This window comes from Lepidochelys kempii, chromosome 1, assembly GCF_965140285.1.
Source record: "Lepidochelys kempii isolate rLepKem1 chromosome 1, rLepKem1.hap1, whole genome shotgun sequence".
Classification (NCBI taxonomy): domain Eukaryota; kingdom Metazoa; phylum Chordata; order Testudines; family Cheloniidae; genus Lepidochelys; species Lepidochelys kempii.
The window spans coordinates 7,491,837-7,510,372 of record NC_136380.1 but is presented as its reverse complement, the minus strand read 5'-3'; the positions used below and the strand labels follow the sequence as shown (position 1 = coordinate 7,510,372).

Below are 18,536 nucleotides of genomic sequence, written 5' to 3'. Positions count from 1 at the left end.
GCTTTCATGAGCTACAGCTCACGTAAGCTGCAGCTCATGAAAGCTTATGCTCAAATAAATTGGTTAGGCTCTAAGGTGCCACAAGTACTCCTTTTGTTTTAAGGTCAGAATGGTGTCACCAGGCACTGTGGGATACATATTCACAATGCATCGCCCCCGACAATGGTGCCCCGAATGTGGACACAATCTGTTGACAGAGGGAGCAAATGTAGACTCGCTTTGGTGACTTTGCTTTTGTCAATTTTTTCATGTTGACATAAGTTTCATTGACAAAACTTGGCAGTGTAGAAAAGCCCTTTGTAAATGCTGCTGACTGCCTTGGTCTCCATCCCACAGTTAGCTGTCCTTCCTCACCAGCCCCTCTCCCATTGCTCCAGGCCTTAAACACTGTCTGAACCTCTCTCTACAGACTGGAGATCAGTAGCTCATGTCGTCTCAGATGTAAGGGTCCAACAAGGAATAGGTGGCCCATGTTTTTCATCTCCCGGGTCAGCAGCATGGGAGACACCATTGACCTTTCACTTGAGGAACACTCTGATTATCCTCCCACGAAGGTGTTTACTTGTCACACTGTACACGATTGGGTTCATCAGGGGTGGGACGAGCAGGTAGATGTAGCCCAAGTCAATCTGTAGTAAGGGAGAAGAGCCCTTCCCCAATCTGTGTATCAAAGCTAAGCCAATATCTGGTGTGTAGAAGAGCAGGACGGCACAGAGGTGGGAGACGCAGGTGTTAAGGGCCCTGAGGCACTCCGTGTGGGATGCAACACTCAGCACCGTTTTGAGGATCATCACATAAGAGAGGAAGATGGGCAGTGAATCCAACCCCACCGTGGAGACTGTAAGAAACAAGCCATAGATGTAGTTGACTGTGATATCCGAACAAGCCAGCTTCATGACATCCTGGTGCAGGCAGTAGGAATGGGAGAGGACATTGACTCGACAGTATTGGAACCGTTTCAGAAGAAAGGGGAATGGGAATGATACGGTCACCCCTCTTAGCACGCATGCCAGTCCCATCTTGAATATTCTCGGCAGGGTTAAGATGGAAGCATATCTCAGTGGTTTAGAGACTGCAACAAAGCGGTCAAACGCCATCAGCAAGAGTATGGAGGATTCAATCATTGCAAATGAGTGGATGAAAAACATCTGAGCGAAACAGGCATCGAGGCTGATCTCCCTAGAGTTAAACAAGTATATACCCAGTATTGTCGGTATGGTGGATATCGATAAGCCAAGATCTGTGACGGCCAACATTGAAAGGAAAATGTACATGGGCTCATGAAGGCTTGGATCTATTTTTATAATGAACAGAATGGTTGAATTTCCCAATATAGAAAAAACATAAATGAAGCAGAAGGGGATAGAGATCCAGAGATGGGCATCTTCCTGCCCAGGTATCCTGGTGAGAAGGAACATTGCAGAGTTGAGTTTGGTGTCATTGACATCTGACATACTGTACACGGGAGGTCCCAAGAGTTTTGGACTTTCCTTCCTGAAAGGAAAAAGAACAGGTGACAAGGTGATATTTAATGAGACATCATTCTGCTCTCTGTGCAATCCTAGAGACTCCCAGGAGCTCAAGGAAGATCAGCAAAAACATAGTCTTGGATTTACACCATGGTGAAGAAGATAGGCACTGCCAGACTGGACCTGCAGTCCATCTAGCTCAGTATCCAGTGACCAGTTCTCGGTGCTTCAGTGGAAGGTGGAAGAAGCCCTATAATAGGCAGCTATGAGACAACCTGCTCCCAGGAAAAGGTTCCCTCGATACCCACTAGTAAGACATATTTTGTGGTATAAATCAGGAAGGTTGTGTGCCCTTCCAAGACTTTTTAAAACAATCCTCAACACTGGAATTGTATATTCTTGTTACCCATATACACACCTAGTCACTCTTTGAAAACGTCTAAGCTCTTGGCCTCACTGATATCTTGTGGCTTTGAGTTCCGCAGCCTACTTGAATGCTGTTATTTTACAATTGTGACCTTCGCAGAGACACCCTTTCTGGCTCTTAATTTCTGAGTATGGCCCATTGTATCATGACATTTGTGTAAACACATGGAAAGTGCATGGTGAAAAAGGTCGTTGTATTTATCTGCCCTGCATAGAAGCCATTCATAAATGTGTTTCATTCCCTCATTATCTATCTATCTATCTATCTATCTATCTATCTATCTATCTATCTATCTATCTATCTATCTATCTATCTATCTATCTATCTATCTATCTATCTATCTATATGTAAGCAGAGTCAGAATGAGCTCTACCCTGACATCTGGTGGCGAGTCATGGTGTGTTGTGGAAAAGAACTTCAGTGGCTGATCTCATTTGCATAGGCACACCCACCCTGCCTAGTGGTCACTTTGGCTGCTCTAAGAGCCCCAGTTTCTCTGTTATTGGGGCAGGAATAAACTGTTATTATCCTGATTATGTGAATCAAGGACAGTGGAACTGTTCTTGGCCTTTTGTTATGATGGAGGGACTCATCATCAACTAAGCAGCACTCGCTAGGCAAGGGTCATGGGTTCCAAAACCCAGTGACTGGAGAGAGGATTGGGTCAGGTGTTAATACTTGGTTGTATGGGTCTTTGTAGTGAGGGTATTACATGCCAGTTGTGTCTCCTTTTCTCTCTACTGTGGACTATCAGACCTAATTATGATTCTATTAGCAGTCTAATTACAGGCTGTTAAGCTGAATTCGTTTTGGACTGATAGTGTACGAGCCCTGAGTTTCCCCTACTACAAGCTGAAACCACAAAAAAGCTAAACTTACAAAGAGCTGAAATCACTGAGTGTTGCGTTAAGTAGTGGGGGAGCCTGAAAATATTTTGCAAAGCAGGTTGCGGGATGGCTGGTTGGCAGAGCAGAGCAGCTGATGGAGTGGAGCAGGTTGTCGGATGCCTGGAGCAGCTCATGGGGGCAGCTGGCAGAGCGGAGTCCCATGGAGAGGTGGGGCAATCAGCTTTGGACTACTTAAGGTGCCTCTTAACCCCCCTCCCACCCACGTCTCCACCCAGGTTGGGAGGTAAAACTCTGCAGATAAACTTTCAAACTCTGGGACTGCCCTCACCAGGGACAGAGACTTTTGGGTTCTTGGACTTTTGGGACTTTGGGTGATTTTGGGTTGCTGGACTCAAGAACCAAAGGGAAAGGACACGCCTCAATTTGCTTGGGGTGGGTTTTTTGTTCATGGGTTGTGTTACGAATCCTATTGGTGGTGTTTGCCCAACATAATGCCACTTTATTTCTCTCTGTTATTAAAAGGCTTTTTGATACACTCAGACTCTGTGCTTGCTAGAGGGGGTGGTATATATTTGTCCCAGGTCACTGGGTGGGGCTTGACCCGGTTTTGCATTGTGTTATTGGAATGGAACCCCTAGATACTGAACCTGGCCCTTGTTGCTGCCAACTCTGATTGGCAGAAGGGTGACATTATATATAATTTTTTTACCTCCTGAGAGTCCAAATTATGCCACTGTCTCTTAAGGTACATGGGATAAATTCTTAGGGCCAGGATCTTAATTCAATAATAGTGACTTCAACTGTATCACTCTTGATTTAAATGTGTAAATTTGATCAGAACTGGGAACTATGAACTTTCCCTTATCAAATGCTCCCGGTGATACAAGCTGAGCCCCAAAAATCCCTCCAAGAGAAGCTGAAGTGCTTTGCCTGAATAGTGTTGCCTGAATCCAGAGATTTGGATCATCCTACAGCCTTCTCTTCATCCTCATAGGACCTGCATCCTCTCCCCATGCAAGGGATTGTAGTTATCTGGCAAGTTATAAGCTAACATGGAGAGTTACTTCAGCTGGATGGGGGAGTAGTTGGCGTCACCCACGTCTGACACCGTGCAAACACTAGGTTTCCCCTCGTATCCAGTCGAGTGTCCAAGTTACTTCTGCCATGCTCATGTAAGAGGTGATATTTGTAAATTTCATACAACCTCTATAACACTGCTCTTTCCTGCACCTCAGCTCTCTACTGCTGAAACAGAGATTTGCAGAGGGATTGTGTTCATGACCCTGAATATAAGTGTTAGAAACATCTTTTGGTCAGTTACCAGGAGACACTGTCAGACAACTGTTCACTGAACAAAGAGTCCATAGCAGAAACCCATTGCAACCAGTATGTGGAGTATTTCCGAAATACTTTCTAAAGCAAAAGCCATTAAGCAGTAAAGTTTCCACTACTCTTTCCTGTAGAGATTCCAACAACTCTACTGCTGGCTTTCAATACACAGGAATGTCATGAAAGTTTGATTTGTAATATTTGTATTACGATGAGAAGTTTTGGCATAACATTTACACATCTGTACTTTCATACACACAATGTTTCACGAGGAGGGTGGTAAAGCACTGGCATGGGTTACCTAGCGAGGTGATGGAATCTCCTTCCTTAGAGGTTTTAAAGGTCAGGCTTGATAAAGCCTTGGCTGGCATGATTTAGTTGGGGATTGGTCCTGCTTTGAGGAGGGGATTGGACTAGATGACCTCCTGAGGTCTCTTCCAACCCTAATATTCTTTGATTTCTCAGGATACAGTGGGACTTAAAATGGAGCATCTGTCATCTGGATTTCTTCAGAATCTGAAAAGATCGCAGTGTCTCAACCCTCATTCAGTCGCTTGTCAGCAAACAAAAGTCTAGTAGCTCCCCTGTCCCTAGGTTAATAGCTGACTGGGTCTCTTCAGGTTCTGTTTTGTCAGTCTGCAGCCTGTGCACGGAGAATCTGCAGCTCTGAATTCCTGCATTCACAACTGAGCCAAAGATTAAAATCTTTGAAAATGGCACTAGGAAACCAGAGAGAGGGCAGAGATGCCGGGAGCCCTGTAACTCTGAGGGGTTTCTACAGGGCAGAGATTCTAGAAACAGCCATTCAGGAAACAGACATACACCCTATCGGACCTGTTACCACAGAGCAACGCAGCTCTGAATTCCGGCGTTCACAATCGAGCCAGACAATAAAACCTTTCAAAATGCATTTGCTGAATAAAATTCCAGGAGCAAATAAACCTGAGGTGATTTGGGAACTAGTCACTGATAATCGGTGGGATATCCTCTCACTGAGCCCCAGGCAGGATCGGGCCCAGAGCACACGGCATCTCTAGAAATAGGATCCCTTGAGAAATCCTGATGCAGGGCATGGGAATTGTTATAGTCTGAGCTCACGTTGAATGTCAGATTTCTGTGTAGCTTGAACAGCCCACCGTGGAGCACGGTTCCCAAGCTTCCTAGCGTTGCCTGTCTTCCAAACCCCTCACTGAGTCACCCGACAGCCCCGCTGTGTCCTCTGCCACTGCACAGAACATCTGCCAATGGAAACAGCTTCCAGCCTTTCCCCTCCACTTCATGTTTTAAAGTCAGTGAAACCTACCAACGTACCCAATTCCTGCTAGAAGGGAGCCGCTGACACCCGAGGTCTTCACCCTAAAGGACAAGGAGTCATCGGAGCGTTTGCATCAGCAGCAGGCAGTCTCTGTTCAGAGAGGGAGGCAACTGTCTTTATGAAGCCTGCCGGCACAGTCCCTCGGGGGCCTCTTGGCCAACAGGGAATGTCAGCTGCCTGGCTTTGTACGCACCAGTTTAACCCCTGGCATGACCAATGGCAAACTGCCGGAGGCCAATTCACAGGGGACACCCGGTGATGCTGCCCAACTGGACGGCAGCTCCAGCCCTGCCACAGGCTCTATTCCTGGAATCCGGGCTTGTTGTTACCAGTGGGGGACATAGAGTTAGTGGGGCCCCCCATGCGTCGCTTTATCTTTGGGTCCTCCCCTTTGGGACCCAGCCAAGAAAAGAACATTCTCTCTTATCTGCCCCTCCCATTTTTCATTCTGTTTTTCTTCCTCCTCCTCCTCTGTTGTAAGTAATAGGAAGTAAATGAAAATAAAGTGAGGTAGCTTGATTGGCGCAGGGAGCGGGTGAGGTACCTTGATTGGTGTGGGAGGGGGTGTGGGTGCAGGGTGAAGGCTCTGGCCTAGGGAAGGGGGTTAGGGTATGGGAGGGGGTGTGGGGAGTCAGGTTCTGGGAAAAAGTTTGGGTGCAGTTTCTGGGCTGAGGCAGGGGGTTGGGGTGTGGGAAAGGGTGTGGGGGTTGGGGTCCGGGAGGTCGTTTGGGTGCGGGGTGCAGTTTCTGGGCTGAGGCAGGGGGTTGGGGTTTGGGAAGGGGTGTGGGGGTTGGGCTCCGGGAGGGCCTTTGGGTGCGGGGTGCAGTTTCTGGGCTGAGGCAGGGGGTTGGGGTGTGGGAGTTGGGCTGCGGGAGGACCTTTGGGTGCAGGGTGCAGGCTCTGGCCTAGGGAAGGGGGTTGGGGTGTGGGAAGGGGTGTGGGGGTTGGGCTCCGGGAGGTTGTTTGGGTGCGTAGTGCAGGCTCTGGCCTGGGGCAGAGGGTTGGGGTAAGGGAGGGGTGTGAGGGGTCAGGTTCTGGGAGCATGTTTCAGTGCGTAGTGCAGGCTCTGGCCTGGGGCAGGGGGTTGGGGTATGGGAGCGGTTGTGGGGAGACAGGTTCTGGGAGGAAGTTTGGGTGTGGGTTCTGGGCTGGGGCAGGGGGTTGGAGTGTGGGAGGCCGTGAGGGGGTCAGGCTCTGGGAGGAAGTTTGAGGGGGTCAGGCTCTGGGGAATGGGGTTGTGGTGTGGAATGGGGTGGGGGGCCGGGCTCTGGGAGGACGTTTGGGTGACGGGTGTGGGTTCTGGGCTGGGCCAGGGCCTCGCGGTGCAGGAGGGGGTCAGGGGCGTAGCACTTACCTCGGGTGGCGCAGCTCCCAAAGTGATTGGTATTCACACCCCTCTGGCAGCAGCTTCTAGGCCGGGCGGGGGGGGAGGGGGCAGTTGGCGGCAGGCGCCACCCCAGTAGCTTCCACTGGCAGATGTTCCTGGCCAACAGGAGCTGTGGAGTTTGCGCTCGGGGTGAGGGCAGCACAGAGTGACACCCCCCACAGGGGCTAGAGGGAGATGCCCGCCACTTCTCGGAGTGGGGTAGAGAGAGGGAAGCAGAGTGGGGAGGGAGCCGCCATCGCCCTTTGTGATATTATTGACATAAACTGTGACCGTATAGATCATTGTTGCAGCCACTGTTATATATTTGCAGCAAATATTGTCCAAAAGTTGACATATGAGGGGTCTATGAAAAGGTTATGATTTGCTGGTTAGGATTATGCTATCTGTATGTGTTTATCATTTTGTAGTTGAAGTTATGAATATTGGCTATGTACTTGTGTCTCAATGTGTCGCATAAGTGAAGCATTTGGTCAGCTTCTTGAGAAGGGACTCTGCAGACTAAGTGCCCAATCAAGAAACACTTAACTCACAATTGACTTTGAGAGACTCCAAAGCACATCTGAATTTTGCTGGGAACGTTCAAACTATCATGTAAACAATGGCACTGGCCTGCAAAGAACTGAGTCATGCATGGACATGTGACTCCAAACTCCATCTTGCTGCTGTGATTTCCACAGTAAGAACAAAGGGGTGTCCTTCCACATGGCAGAGAATATAAAAGGCCTTGGAAATTCCTCCATTTTGTCTTCAATCCTGCTTCTTGCCTCTGGAGGAACTGTGCTACAAACTGAAGCTCTGAAGAATGGACTGAAAGACCCATCCCAGCTGTGGATGGACTCCAGAGACTTGATGTGAACCTGCAGTTTATTCCATCACTGCTGCAAGCCTGAACCAAGAACTGTCTGTAATTGATTCCATTCAACCAATTTTAGCTCTTATCTATGAATTTCTTTCTTTTTATGCATAAACCTTTAGGTTTTAGATTCCAAAGGATTGGCAACAGCGTGATTTGTGGGTAAGATCTGATTTGCATATTGACCTGGGTCTGGGGCTTGTTCCTTTGGGGTTGGGGGAACCTTTTTTCTTTTACTGGGGCATTGGTTTTCATAACCATTCACCCTCATAATGAGTGGCACTGGAGGTGATACTGGGAAACTGGAGTGTCTAAGGGAATTGCTTGTGTGACTTCTGGTTAGCCAGTGGGGTAAAACCAAAGTCTTCTCTGTTTGGCTGGTTTGGCATGCCTTACCTGATGTGCCAAGATGACTTCTGCTCCTGCTTTCCTGCCCTGGCAGCTGAGGGCTTCAGTGCCCTGCCTGGTCTGGTCTGAGCCAAACCTGATAGCCAGCTGCAAACCCAGACCCAGGCCTGAACCACGTCCCCTAACAGCTGGACGCCTAACTGAATGAAGCTTACAGAAGTGTTCCTGCCTTTAACACTCAGATGCCCACCATTTATGATTTTACAGTGTAAACTCATAAATTGTTTGCCCTCTATAACACTGATAGAGAGATATGCACATCTGTTTGCTCCCCGCACCCCAGGTATTAATACATACTCTGGGTTAATTAATAAGTAAAAAGTGATCTTATTAAATACAGAAAGTAGGATTTAAGTGGTTCCAAGTAGTAACAGACAGAACAAAGTGAATTACCAAGCAAAATAAAATAAAATAGGCAAGTCTGTGTCGAATCAAACAGAATACAGACAAAAACCTCAGCAGTTCCCAAAAGCTCTCTTTTACAGACCAGCCTCCTTCTCGTCTGGGTCCAGGAAGCTCTCACAGCCCCTGTAGTTACTGTCCTTTATTCCAGTTTCATTCAAGTATCCTTTGGGGTGGAGACGCTATGTCCTTAGCCAGCTGAATACAAAATGGAGGAGTCTCCCATGGGCTTAACTAGACTTTCTCTTGTGTGTGGAGACCCCATCCTCTAGCATATGCACAGTCCAGCTCCAAATTGGAGTTCTGGAGTCACCTGGGCCAATTACATGTCCATGCGTGACTCTCAGTTTTTACAGGCAGTAGCCATTGCCCACATGGCATCTTGAATATCTCCAGGAAGACTTCTTATTTGGACTGGAGCCTTCCAAGATGCATTGTTCCTTAAATGCTTCTTGATTGGGCACTTAACTTTGCGAATTCCTTTCTCCAGGGACTGACCAAATGCTCTACTAAGGTTATTTAGAAATCAAGCCAGTACAAGGCCAATATTCATAACTTCGAATACAGAAATGAGACATGCATACCAATAGGATTAATAGATTCAGTAAATTATTACCTTAACAAGGATATATTACATGGCATACATGGCATAGAATATATTCAAGTTATGTCATATATATTTATAAGCATATTTCCATGAAGCCTTATGGGGGGCACCGTCACACCTCCCACCCTACTTCAGGGGTGCACAGAGACATGCCAGCAGTCGGCTGCTACTGGGCGTGGCATGGGACCACCATCCATAGCATGCAAGCAGGCTGCCTGCCTGAGCCCTGCTACGCCACCAGCCAGGACTTGGGGACACGTTGTTAGATGAGATTTCTCCTGCATTTTGTGAGCCCCTCCTGTTGTTGGGGGACCCATGTCACCACACGGTTTGTTCCGTGGTTAATCCACTCCTGGTCATCACTCTTCATATGGTTCCGATTAGTCACATGGCTACCTCGGGGTGGCCAAGTGGCACTGATGATGCTGCCAGAGGTGTGATGGTGCTGAAATAAACTAAAATAGAATAATAATATGGGACCTGATTTCTCCCCGTCAGCCCCCTTTCCTGCATTACAAACCCAGGGTGCAGGCCATGGATGGGAGATTCCACAAGGCTCAGTACAGGGAAATTTCCCTCAGATTGGTCTGTGGAGAACTTTCCTTCCCTTCTCCCTGAGGAATGAAAAGGAGGACCCAGCCTCCAGGGATCCCCAAAAGTTAGGCACAGATCTCAGTGATCCACTGGTAGACAGGCCCACCCACCACAGTCTCTGGGCCTCCACAACTGCTCTAGGACCCTCTTCAGCTTCCTGCTAGCACAGGTTCATCAGAGATCTGCTACCAGGCCTGTCACAGCAGCCACTGACACAGGATCTGCTGAAGGGGTATGGTACAGGGTGGAGGGGACTGCACAGAGATGGGAGGGCTGGGGAGAGTAGCTGAGGGGCACAGTACCCCAGCCCCAGACTGGTCAGGAGGTTCTGACATTTCCATACCCAGAGTGCAGCCCAAGACTCTGTCAGTGCAACCTTCATTGACGTTATAAGGACCAGGCAGATGAAAAGCCTCCAATTTCTCTTGGGGTTCCAGGAAGCTGCAGCTGGGCAGCATCATGGCAGCTGAGCTTTCAGAGAAAAATGATCCTTTTCCTATGAAAACTCCTCCTGAATAAATGGGTGAAAGGGAACATTTCAGTTTGAATCTCAGTTATTTACGGTGTCTGTTTTCCAGCCCAGCATCAGCCTCTCTCCCTTGTGCTATAGGATACACCCCTGGGTGGCAGCACTCCCACATTGGGCAGTCCTTTAGGGTTACCATATTTCCTAAGGAGAAAACAGCAGACACCCAGCTGCTCGCCAGAGGCCACCCCTGTCCCCTCCTGTGCAAGGCTGTCTCCTGTGGCTGGAACCCTGTCTTGTCAGCGGTGGCTGGAACCCTGCCTCCAGCCCTACCGATACGGGGAGCTGGCATCTCCATTCGTCTCCAACGAACATTCCTCTGCTCCCCACCGTTTTGACAGGAACAGACGTTTCTCCTGTTAGTGCTTACGAAGTCAGCAAGAGCATATGGGACAAAAGCCTCTTTTGGAAAAAAAATGTCAGGTCAGCTGTGACAGGACTTAACTAAGGGACTGTACAAGCCAAAACGGGACTAATGGGCACCCTACCACACACTCAAATGTGATATTGCAGAACTATGAACTATGGTTTGGAACCTATCACTTAGCTTCTGTACCAAAAGACTGGAGGGTAGCTAATTTTGATGGCAATTCTTAAAAAGGGCTTCAGGGGTGATCTAAGCAATTACAGGCTGGTAAGAGTAATTTCAGAAGTGGGCAAACTGGTTGCAGCAATAGTAAAGAACAAAATTGTCAAACATTTAGGTGAATATAATTTGGGGAGGAAGAGTAAACACGTTTTTTTGTAAAGGGAAAATATGGCTCACCAATCTGTGAGAATTATCATAGAATCATAGAATATTAGGGTTGGAAGAGATTCAGGAGTTTGGTCTTGTCCACTCCCCTGCTCAAAGCAGGACCAACACCAACTAAATCATGCCAGCCAGGGCTTTGTCAAGCCGGGCCTTAAAAACCTCCAAGGATGGAGATTCCACCACCTCCCAAGGTAACCCATGCCAGTGCTTCAGCTCCCTCCTAGTGAAATATTGTTTCCTAATATTCAACCTAGACCTCCCCCACTGCAACTTGAGACCATTGCTCTTTGTTCTGTCAGCTGCCACCACTGAGAACAACCGAGCTTCATTGTCTTTGGAACCGCTCTTCAGGTATTCGAAGGCTGCTATCATATCCCCCCTCACTCTTCTCTTCTGCAGACTAAATAACCCCAGTTCCCTCTGCCTCTCCTCATAAGTCATGTGCCCCAGCCCCCTAATCATTTTCATTGCCCTCCTCTGGACACTCTCCAATTTGTCCACTTCCCTTCTGTAGTGGGGGGACCAAAACTGGAGGCAATACTCCAGGTGTGGTCTTACCAGTGCCAAATAGAGGGGAATAATCACTTCCCTCGGTCTCCTCGCAATGCTCCGACTAATAAAGCCCAATAGTCAGTTGGCCTTCTTGGCTATAAGGGTACACTGTTGACTCATATCCAGCTTCTCGTCCACTGTAATCCCCAGATCCTTTTCTGCAGAATTTATGCTTAGCCAGTCGGTCCCCAGCCTGTAGCGGTGCATGGAACAGATAATCATCAGGTGACCCATCTCCTGTCTCCCAAGTCCCAGCTTCTGGCAAAAGAAGGCTAGGGACACCATCCCTACCAATCCTGGTCAATATCCATTGATAGACCTATCCTCCATGAATTTATCTCGTTCTTTTTTGAACCCTGTTATTGTCCTGGCCTTCACGACATCGTCTGGCAAGGAGTTCCACAGGTTGACTGTGTGTTATGTGAAAGAAAATACTTCTTTTGTTTGTTTTAAACCTGCTGCCTATTGATTTCATTTGCTGCCACCTAGGTCTTGTGTTATGAGAAGGAGTAAATAACACTTCCTTATCTACTTTTTCCATGCCAGTCATGATTTTATAGACCTCTGTCATACCCCCCTTAGTCGTCTCTTTTCCAGCTGAAAAGTCCCAACCTTATTAATCTCTCCTCACACGGCAGCGGTTCCATTCACCTATTCCTTTTTCTTGCCCTTTTCTGAACCTTTTCCAATTCCAATATATTTTTTTGAGATAGGGTAACCACATTTGCACACAGTATTCAAGTTGTGGGCATACCATGGATTTATTTTTTCTGTCTTATTATCTCTCCTTTTCTTCATGAGTCTCAACATTTTGATATCATTTTTTTGACTGCTGCTGCACATTGTGTGGGTGTTTTCACAGAACAATTACTCCAGGATCTCTTTCTTTAGTGGTAACAGCTAATTTAGTCTCCAACATCTTATATGTGTAGTTGGGATTATGTTTTCCAGTGTGCATTACTTTGCATTTATCACCATTGAATTTCATCTGCCATTTTGTTGCCCAGTCATGCAATTTTGTGAAATCATTCAGAAGTGCTTCGCAGTCTGCTTGGGACTTAACTGTATTGAGCTGCTTGGTATCATCTGCAAATTTTATCACCTCACCCTTTACCCCTTTTTCCAGATCATTTATGAAGATGTTGAATAGGACTGGTCCCAGGACAGACCCCTGGGGGACACCACCTCTCTCCATTCTGAACCTATTTATTCCTACCCTTTTTTCCTATCTTTTAACCAGTTACCAATCCATGAGAAGAAATTCCCTACACAAAGAATTTTCCCTCTTGTCAACTGTTGGAAATGGGCCACCCTGATTCCACTGGCCTCATTAGCATTTTTCTTCCCTTGGTATTCACCCCTTCTTGTCAACTGTTGAGAATAGAACTCTTCCACCTTAATTGAATTGGCTCGTTAGTACTGACCCCCCCACACTTGGTAAGGCAACTTTCATGTGCTTTGATATATATTCTGCTTACTGTATTTTTCGCTCCAGGCATCTGATGAAGTGGGTTTTAGCCCATAAAAGCTTATGCCCAAATAAATTTGTTAGTCTCTAAGGTGCCACAAGGACTCCTCGTTGAGGGACCCTGGTAAAACTCAGGACACTATATCCACTGAATGCCCCTTGTCCACCAGCTTGTTGACTCCATGAAGTGGCCATTGGCCATTATCTCTGAAAATTCGTGGCGATTGGGGGAGGTCCCGGATGATTAGAAAAAGGCAAATATACTGCCATATTTAAAAAAAAGTGAAGAAAGAGAACCCGGGGAAGTACAGACTGGTGAGCATCACTTCAGTCCCTGGCAAAATCATGGAGCAGGTCCTGTAGGAATCCATTTTGAAGCACTCGGAGGAGAGGAAGCTGATCAGGAATAGTCAACATGGATTCACCAAGGACAAGTCAATTCTGACCAACCTGATTGCCTGCTATGATGATATAACTGGCTCTGTGGATATGGAGAAAGCAGTGGACGTGTTATTCCTTGACTTTAGCAAAGCTTTTGATAACGTTCTCCCACAGAATTCTTGTCAGAAAGTTAAAGAAGTATGGATTGGATGAATGGACTATAAAGTGGATAGAAAGGTGGCTAGATTGTCCGGCTCAATGGATAGTGATCAACGGCTCGATGTCTAGTTGGCAGCCAGTAGAAAGCGGAATGCCCCAAGAGTTGGTCCTGGGGCAGGTTTTTTTCAACATCTTTATTAAAGATCTGGATGATGGGATGAATTGCACCCTCAGCAAGTTTGCAGATGACAAGAAGCTTCGGGAGAGGTAGATACGCTAGAGGGTAGGGATAGGGCCCAGAGTGACCTAGACAAATTGGAGGATTGGGCCAAAAGAAATCTGATGAGTCTCAACAAGGACAAGTGCAGAGTCCTGTACTTAGTAAGGAAGAATCCCAGGCACTACTACAGGCTGGGGGTCGACTGGCTAAGCAGCAGTTCTGTAGAAAAGTACCTGGGGGTTACAGCGGATGAGAAGCTGGATATGAGTCAGCAGTGTGCCCTTGTTGCCAAGAAGGACAACAGCATATTGGGCTGTATTAGTAGGAGCATTGCCAGCAGATGGAGGTGATTATTCCTCTCTATTCATCACTGGTCAGGCCACGTCTGGAGTATTGCGTCCAGTTTTGGTTCCCCCCACTACAGAAGGGATGTGAACAAATTGGAGATAGTCCAGCGGAGAGCAATGAAAATGATTAGGGGGCTGGGGCACATGCCTTACTGAGAGAGGCTGAAGGAACTGGGGTTATTTAGTCTGCAGAAGAGAAGAGTGAGGGGGGATTTGATAGCAGCCTTCAACTACCTGAATGGGGGTTCCAAAGAGGATGGAGCTCGGCTGTTGTCAGTGGTGGCAGCTGACAGAAAAAGAAGCAATGGTCTCAAGTTGCAGTGGGGGAGATCTAGGTTGGATATTAGGAAACACTAGTTCACTAGGAGGGTGATGAAGCTCTGGAATGGGTTACCTAGGGAGGTGGTGGAATCTCCTTCCTTAGGGGTTTTTAAGGCCTGGATTGACAAAACCATGGCTGGGATGATTTAGTTGGTGTTGGTCCTGCTTTGAGCAGGGGATAGGACTAGATGACGTTCAGAGGTTCCTTCCAACCCAAATCTTCTATGGTTCTGTGATTCTATGATCATTGTTACCGCTCAGCTGCCCTCGAGCAACTAATTGGAACCATAAACAGTGATGACAAGCCCAAAGTCCAGGAGCAGAGCCTGCAGCAGGGCGGGCACTGCAGTCCAGTTGGGTAGCATCTCCACAAATCCCCTGTGATTTGGCCTCCTGCACTTTGCCATTGGCCATGACGGGGTTAAATCCGATGTGCATGAAACCAAGCAGCTGAGGTTCCCTGATGGCCAAGTGGCTCCCAGGGGACTGTGCCGGCACGCTTCATAAAGACACCTGCCTCCCCATCTGAACAGAGACTGCCTGCTGCCTGTGCCACCTCTCTGATGACTCCGTGTCCTTTTGGGTGAAGATCTCTGGTGTCAGCAGCTCCACGCCGTGCAGGAACTGGGTACGTTGGCAGGTTTCACTGTCTTTAAAACGTGAAGTGAAGGGGAAAGGCTGGAAGCTCTTTCCATTGGCAGATGTTCTGTGCAGCGGCAGAGGACTCAGCAGGGCTGTCAGGGTGACTCAGTGAGGGGGCTGAAGGGCAGGCAGCACTAGGTAGCTTGGGAACCCCTCCCCTACACCTGCTCATTGTTCATGGTGGACTATTCAAGCAACACAGAAGTCTCACATTGAAAGCAACTTCAAAGTGTTCAAACCCCGATGCCCCAAGTCAGGATTTTTCAAGGGGTCCCATTTCTACAGGTGCCGTGTGCTCTGGGACGATTCTGCCAGGGGCTGAGTGAGAAGAAACCCCACGAAGACCAGTGACTCGTTCCCAAATCATCTCACTTGTAGCCTGATTTAGGGTGCACGAATAATATTAATATAATTCCTCAATTTTAATGTAATGTAATTTGATTAATAATATTAATACTAATTAATTACAAATATCAATAGTATGGATTTTAGGTTTGCCAATCTGTTTGATCAGAAGATAAAAGTTCTTGTCCCAAATCAGGCTCCACAGAATTTACAAAGGACCTTCAGGGTATGATGGGAAGCTCACGCTGAGACAGATACAGCCTTAAAGACTTTTTATTAAAATCAATAATAGTAAGTCAATGGTAAAATACTCAGAGTTTCAAAGTTACAATTAAAAAAGGAGTAGTTGTGGCACCTTAGAGACTAACCAATGCATCCAATGAAGTGAGCTGTAGCTCACGAAACCTCATGCTCAAATAAATTGGTTAGTCTCTAAGGTGCCACAAGTCCTCCTTTTCTTTTTGCGAATACAGACTTACACGGCTGTTACTCTGAAAGTTACAATTGCATTACTGCTATTCAGAAGATACATATGATAATGTGGTATTATATGCAACAAAGCTTTGGTTAATATACTCACACACTTCCTTGATAGCCTGATGGTAAGAGACACAGGAACAGCCTTGCAGTTCAGGTTTCTCAATTCTTGAGTGAGGGATGCAGTGCGTAGAAGACACAAATGCTACGAGCTATTGAAGCAAACTTAGGGTTTACTTGACTAACTTAAACTTAAAATCAAAATCTAATAAACAAAGAATAAAAACTTAGGGAAACCAAGCTTCGCCTATTTCCTTTGAAACTTAAAGTTTAAGAAGAACAAGTAGAGCCTACTAATAGTAGCAGTAATCGTAGACTGATAGAATAGATAGAGAGATATAGAGCAGAAATTGAATAAGTAAGAATAGAAAATGGAGTACTCTGTCGAGGTGGGTCACCTCTTTTTTGGGCAAATTGCTGGAAGTCCTTCCTCCTATGCCCATATTTAATTCCTCCCCCACAAAATGTTAGGGTACTCTTACCCCATAGGCTTGTATGTTTGTGTGTATTGATGACAGGTACATCTGCACATAAGTTTCCCTGTGGTGTACCTGTTAAGTCTGTGGGTACAACATTGAAAAAACCCCTATGCCATTCTCCACTGTCTATAGGTCTAGAAAAAAGGTCATAGACATACGCGTGGGTTTTTATCTATTTAGGTAACAAAGTATAGGTCAACTTTACTTTTCTGGGTAAAAGGTCTTCATATAGATATACTAATTTTGCCTTACATTAACATAGAGGATATGGCTTGTAGGTCTCTTGCATTACAGCCAAACGTACTTGAATATAAATCTATAAACCTATTACAGTACATCAAATACTTGACCTATAAGAAAAGACATATATATATATATATATATATATATATATATATATACGCAAGCAGTTTAGTCCTATAAGCTACACAGGTTTACTTTTGCAGAGAAATGTAACCATCAAATGCATTTTCAAAGGTTTTATTATATTTCCATTTCCTGACTGTCTGACGGCTCCAGCATTTCTACACTGTAGCTACCCCTCAGAGTTACAGGGCTTACAGGTTTCAGAGTAACAGCCGTGTTAGTCTGTATTCGCAAAAAGAAAAGGAGGACTTGCGGCACCTTAGAGACTAACCAATTTATTAGAGCAATAATAATAAACTAATAAATTGGTTAGTCTCTAAGGTGCCACAAGTCCTCCTTTTCTTTTTACAGGGCTTACAGTATCTCTGTCCCCGCTCTGGTCTTTGAGTGCCAGATATCAGGCCTTGTAGTCTTCCCTCTCATGGGGTGGAATCCCACGATTCTCCCACCCTCAGACTAGGCTCTGAGCTACAGCACACTGCGGTTGACTGTGCTTGGCGAGCAGGTCCGAGTGTCTGTGGTTCTCCCTTCTGGGAGTCTGTGACCAGTGGTGAGATGAGAGACCAGCCAGCCTTCGAGAACCAAAATACTGTTGAATCCGAACAGCAGGAAGAAAGTGGAACATGGGAGAACCAGAGGGTTTTAAAACAGCAATCTGTACAGATCTCTGACCCCAAGCCCTTTTGCTCTGACGGGGACCCAGGCAGGCCGAGGAACTTCAGACTTCCCAGCAGTGTCTGCGCCTGTCAGTCTGAAGAGATTCTCACAACAGCTGCCCCACCTCTGGACAGACTGACAGAACTGGCAAAACAAGCTGTGGAATGCGGCTGGAACTCAGAAACGGGCTCTTCCCAGCTTGTAGCTTCTGTGTTCTCTCTTGACCTCCCTGGGGTGGTGGCTGAGCAATGTCTTTTCTTGAGCTATTGCTTCCCTTCTTGCTTGTTTTCCAGTAGCCTGCTATGAAACTAGGAAGATCCATGTTGGTTTCACCCAATAGAGCCATAATATTAACATCCCAAATGTTAACCCAATATTGCTCTACAGCAAACATCCCAAGAACTAAAAGAAAAGGAGTACTTGTGGCAGCTTAGAGACTAACCAATTTATTTGAGCATAAGCTTTTGTGAGCTACAGCTCACTTCATCGGATGCATAAAAGTGGAAAATGCAGTGAGGATGTTTTTATACACACAGATCATGACAAAATTGGTGTTTATCACTTCAAAAGGTTTTCTCTCCCCCCACCCCACTCTCCTGCTGGTAATAGTTTATCTAAAGTGATCACTCTTCTTACAATGTGTATGATAATCAAGGTGGGCCATTTCCAGCACAAATCCAGGGTTTTACAAGAACGTCTGAGGAAGGCGGGGGGGAGTAGGAAAAAACAAGGGGAAATAGATTACCTTGCATAATGACTTAGCCACTCTCAGTCTCTATTCAAGCCTAAGTTAATTGTATCCAATTTGCAAATGAATTCCAATTCAGCAGTCTCTCACTGGAGTCTGGATTTGAAGTTTTTGTGTTGTAATATCGCAACGTTCATGTCTGTAATCACGTGAGCAGAGAGATTGAAGTGTTCTCCGACTGGTTTATGAATGTTATAATTCTTGACATCTGATTTGTGTCCATTTATTCTTTTACGTAGAGACTGTCCAGTTTGCCCAATGTACATGGCAGAGGGGCATTGCTGGCACATGATGGCATATATCACATTGGTAGATGTGCAGGTGAACGAGCCTCTGATTGTGTGGCTGATGTGATTAGGCCTTGTGATGGTGTCTGTCAGGGGGCTTATTCCTTC

General features: G+C 46.5%; 1 protein-coding gene across 2 annotated transcripts; it reads right to left on the bottom strand.

Moving 5' to 3' along the window:
• Positions 1–518: 518 nt before the first annotated feature.
• Positions 519–7,693, bottom strand: LOC140897546 (olfactory receptor 51G2). Of its 2 annotated transcripts, XM_078849349.1 has the most exons (2): positions 7,660–7,693; positions 519–1,423 (listed from the first exon to the last, which is right to left on the bottom strand). In XM_078849349.1, exons 1-2 carry the CDS (start codon positions 7,691–7,693, stop codon positions 519–521), a joined length of 939 nt encoding a protein of 312 aa, XP_078705475.1. The 2 variants fall into 2 exon arrangements, with proteins under 2 accessions (XP_078705475.1, XP_073166424.2); XM_073310323.2 differs by lacking the exon at positions 7,660–7,693 and having other exon boundaries at positions 519–1,454.
• Between the last annotated feature and the right edge of the window lie 10,843 nt (positions 7,694–18,536).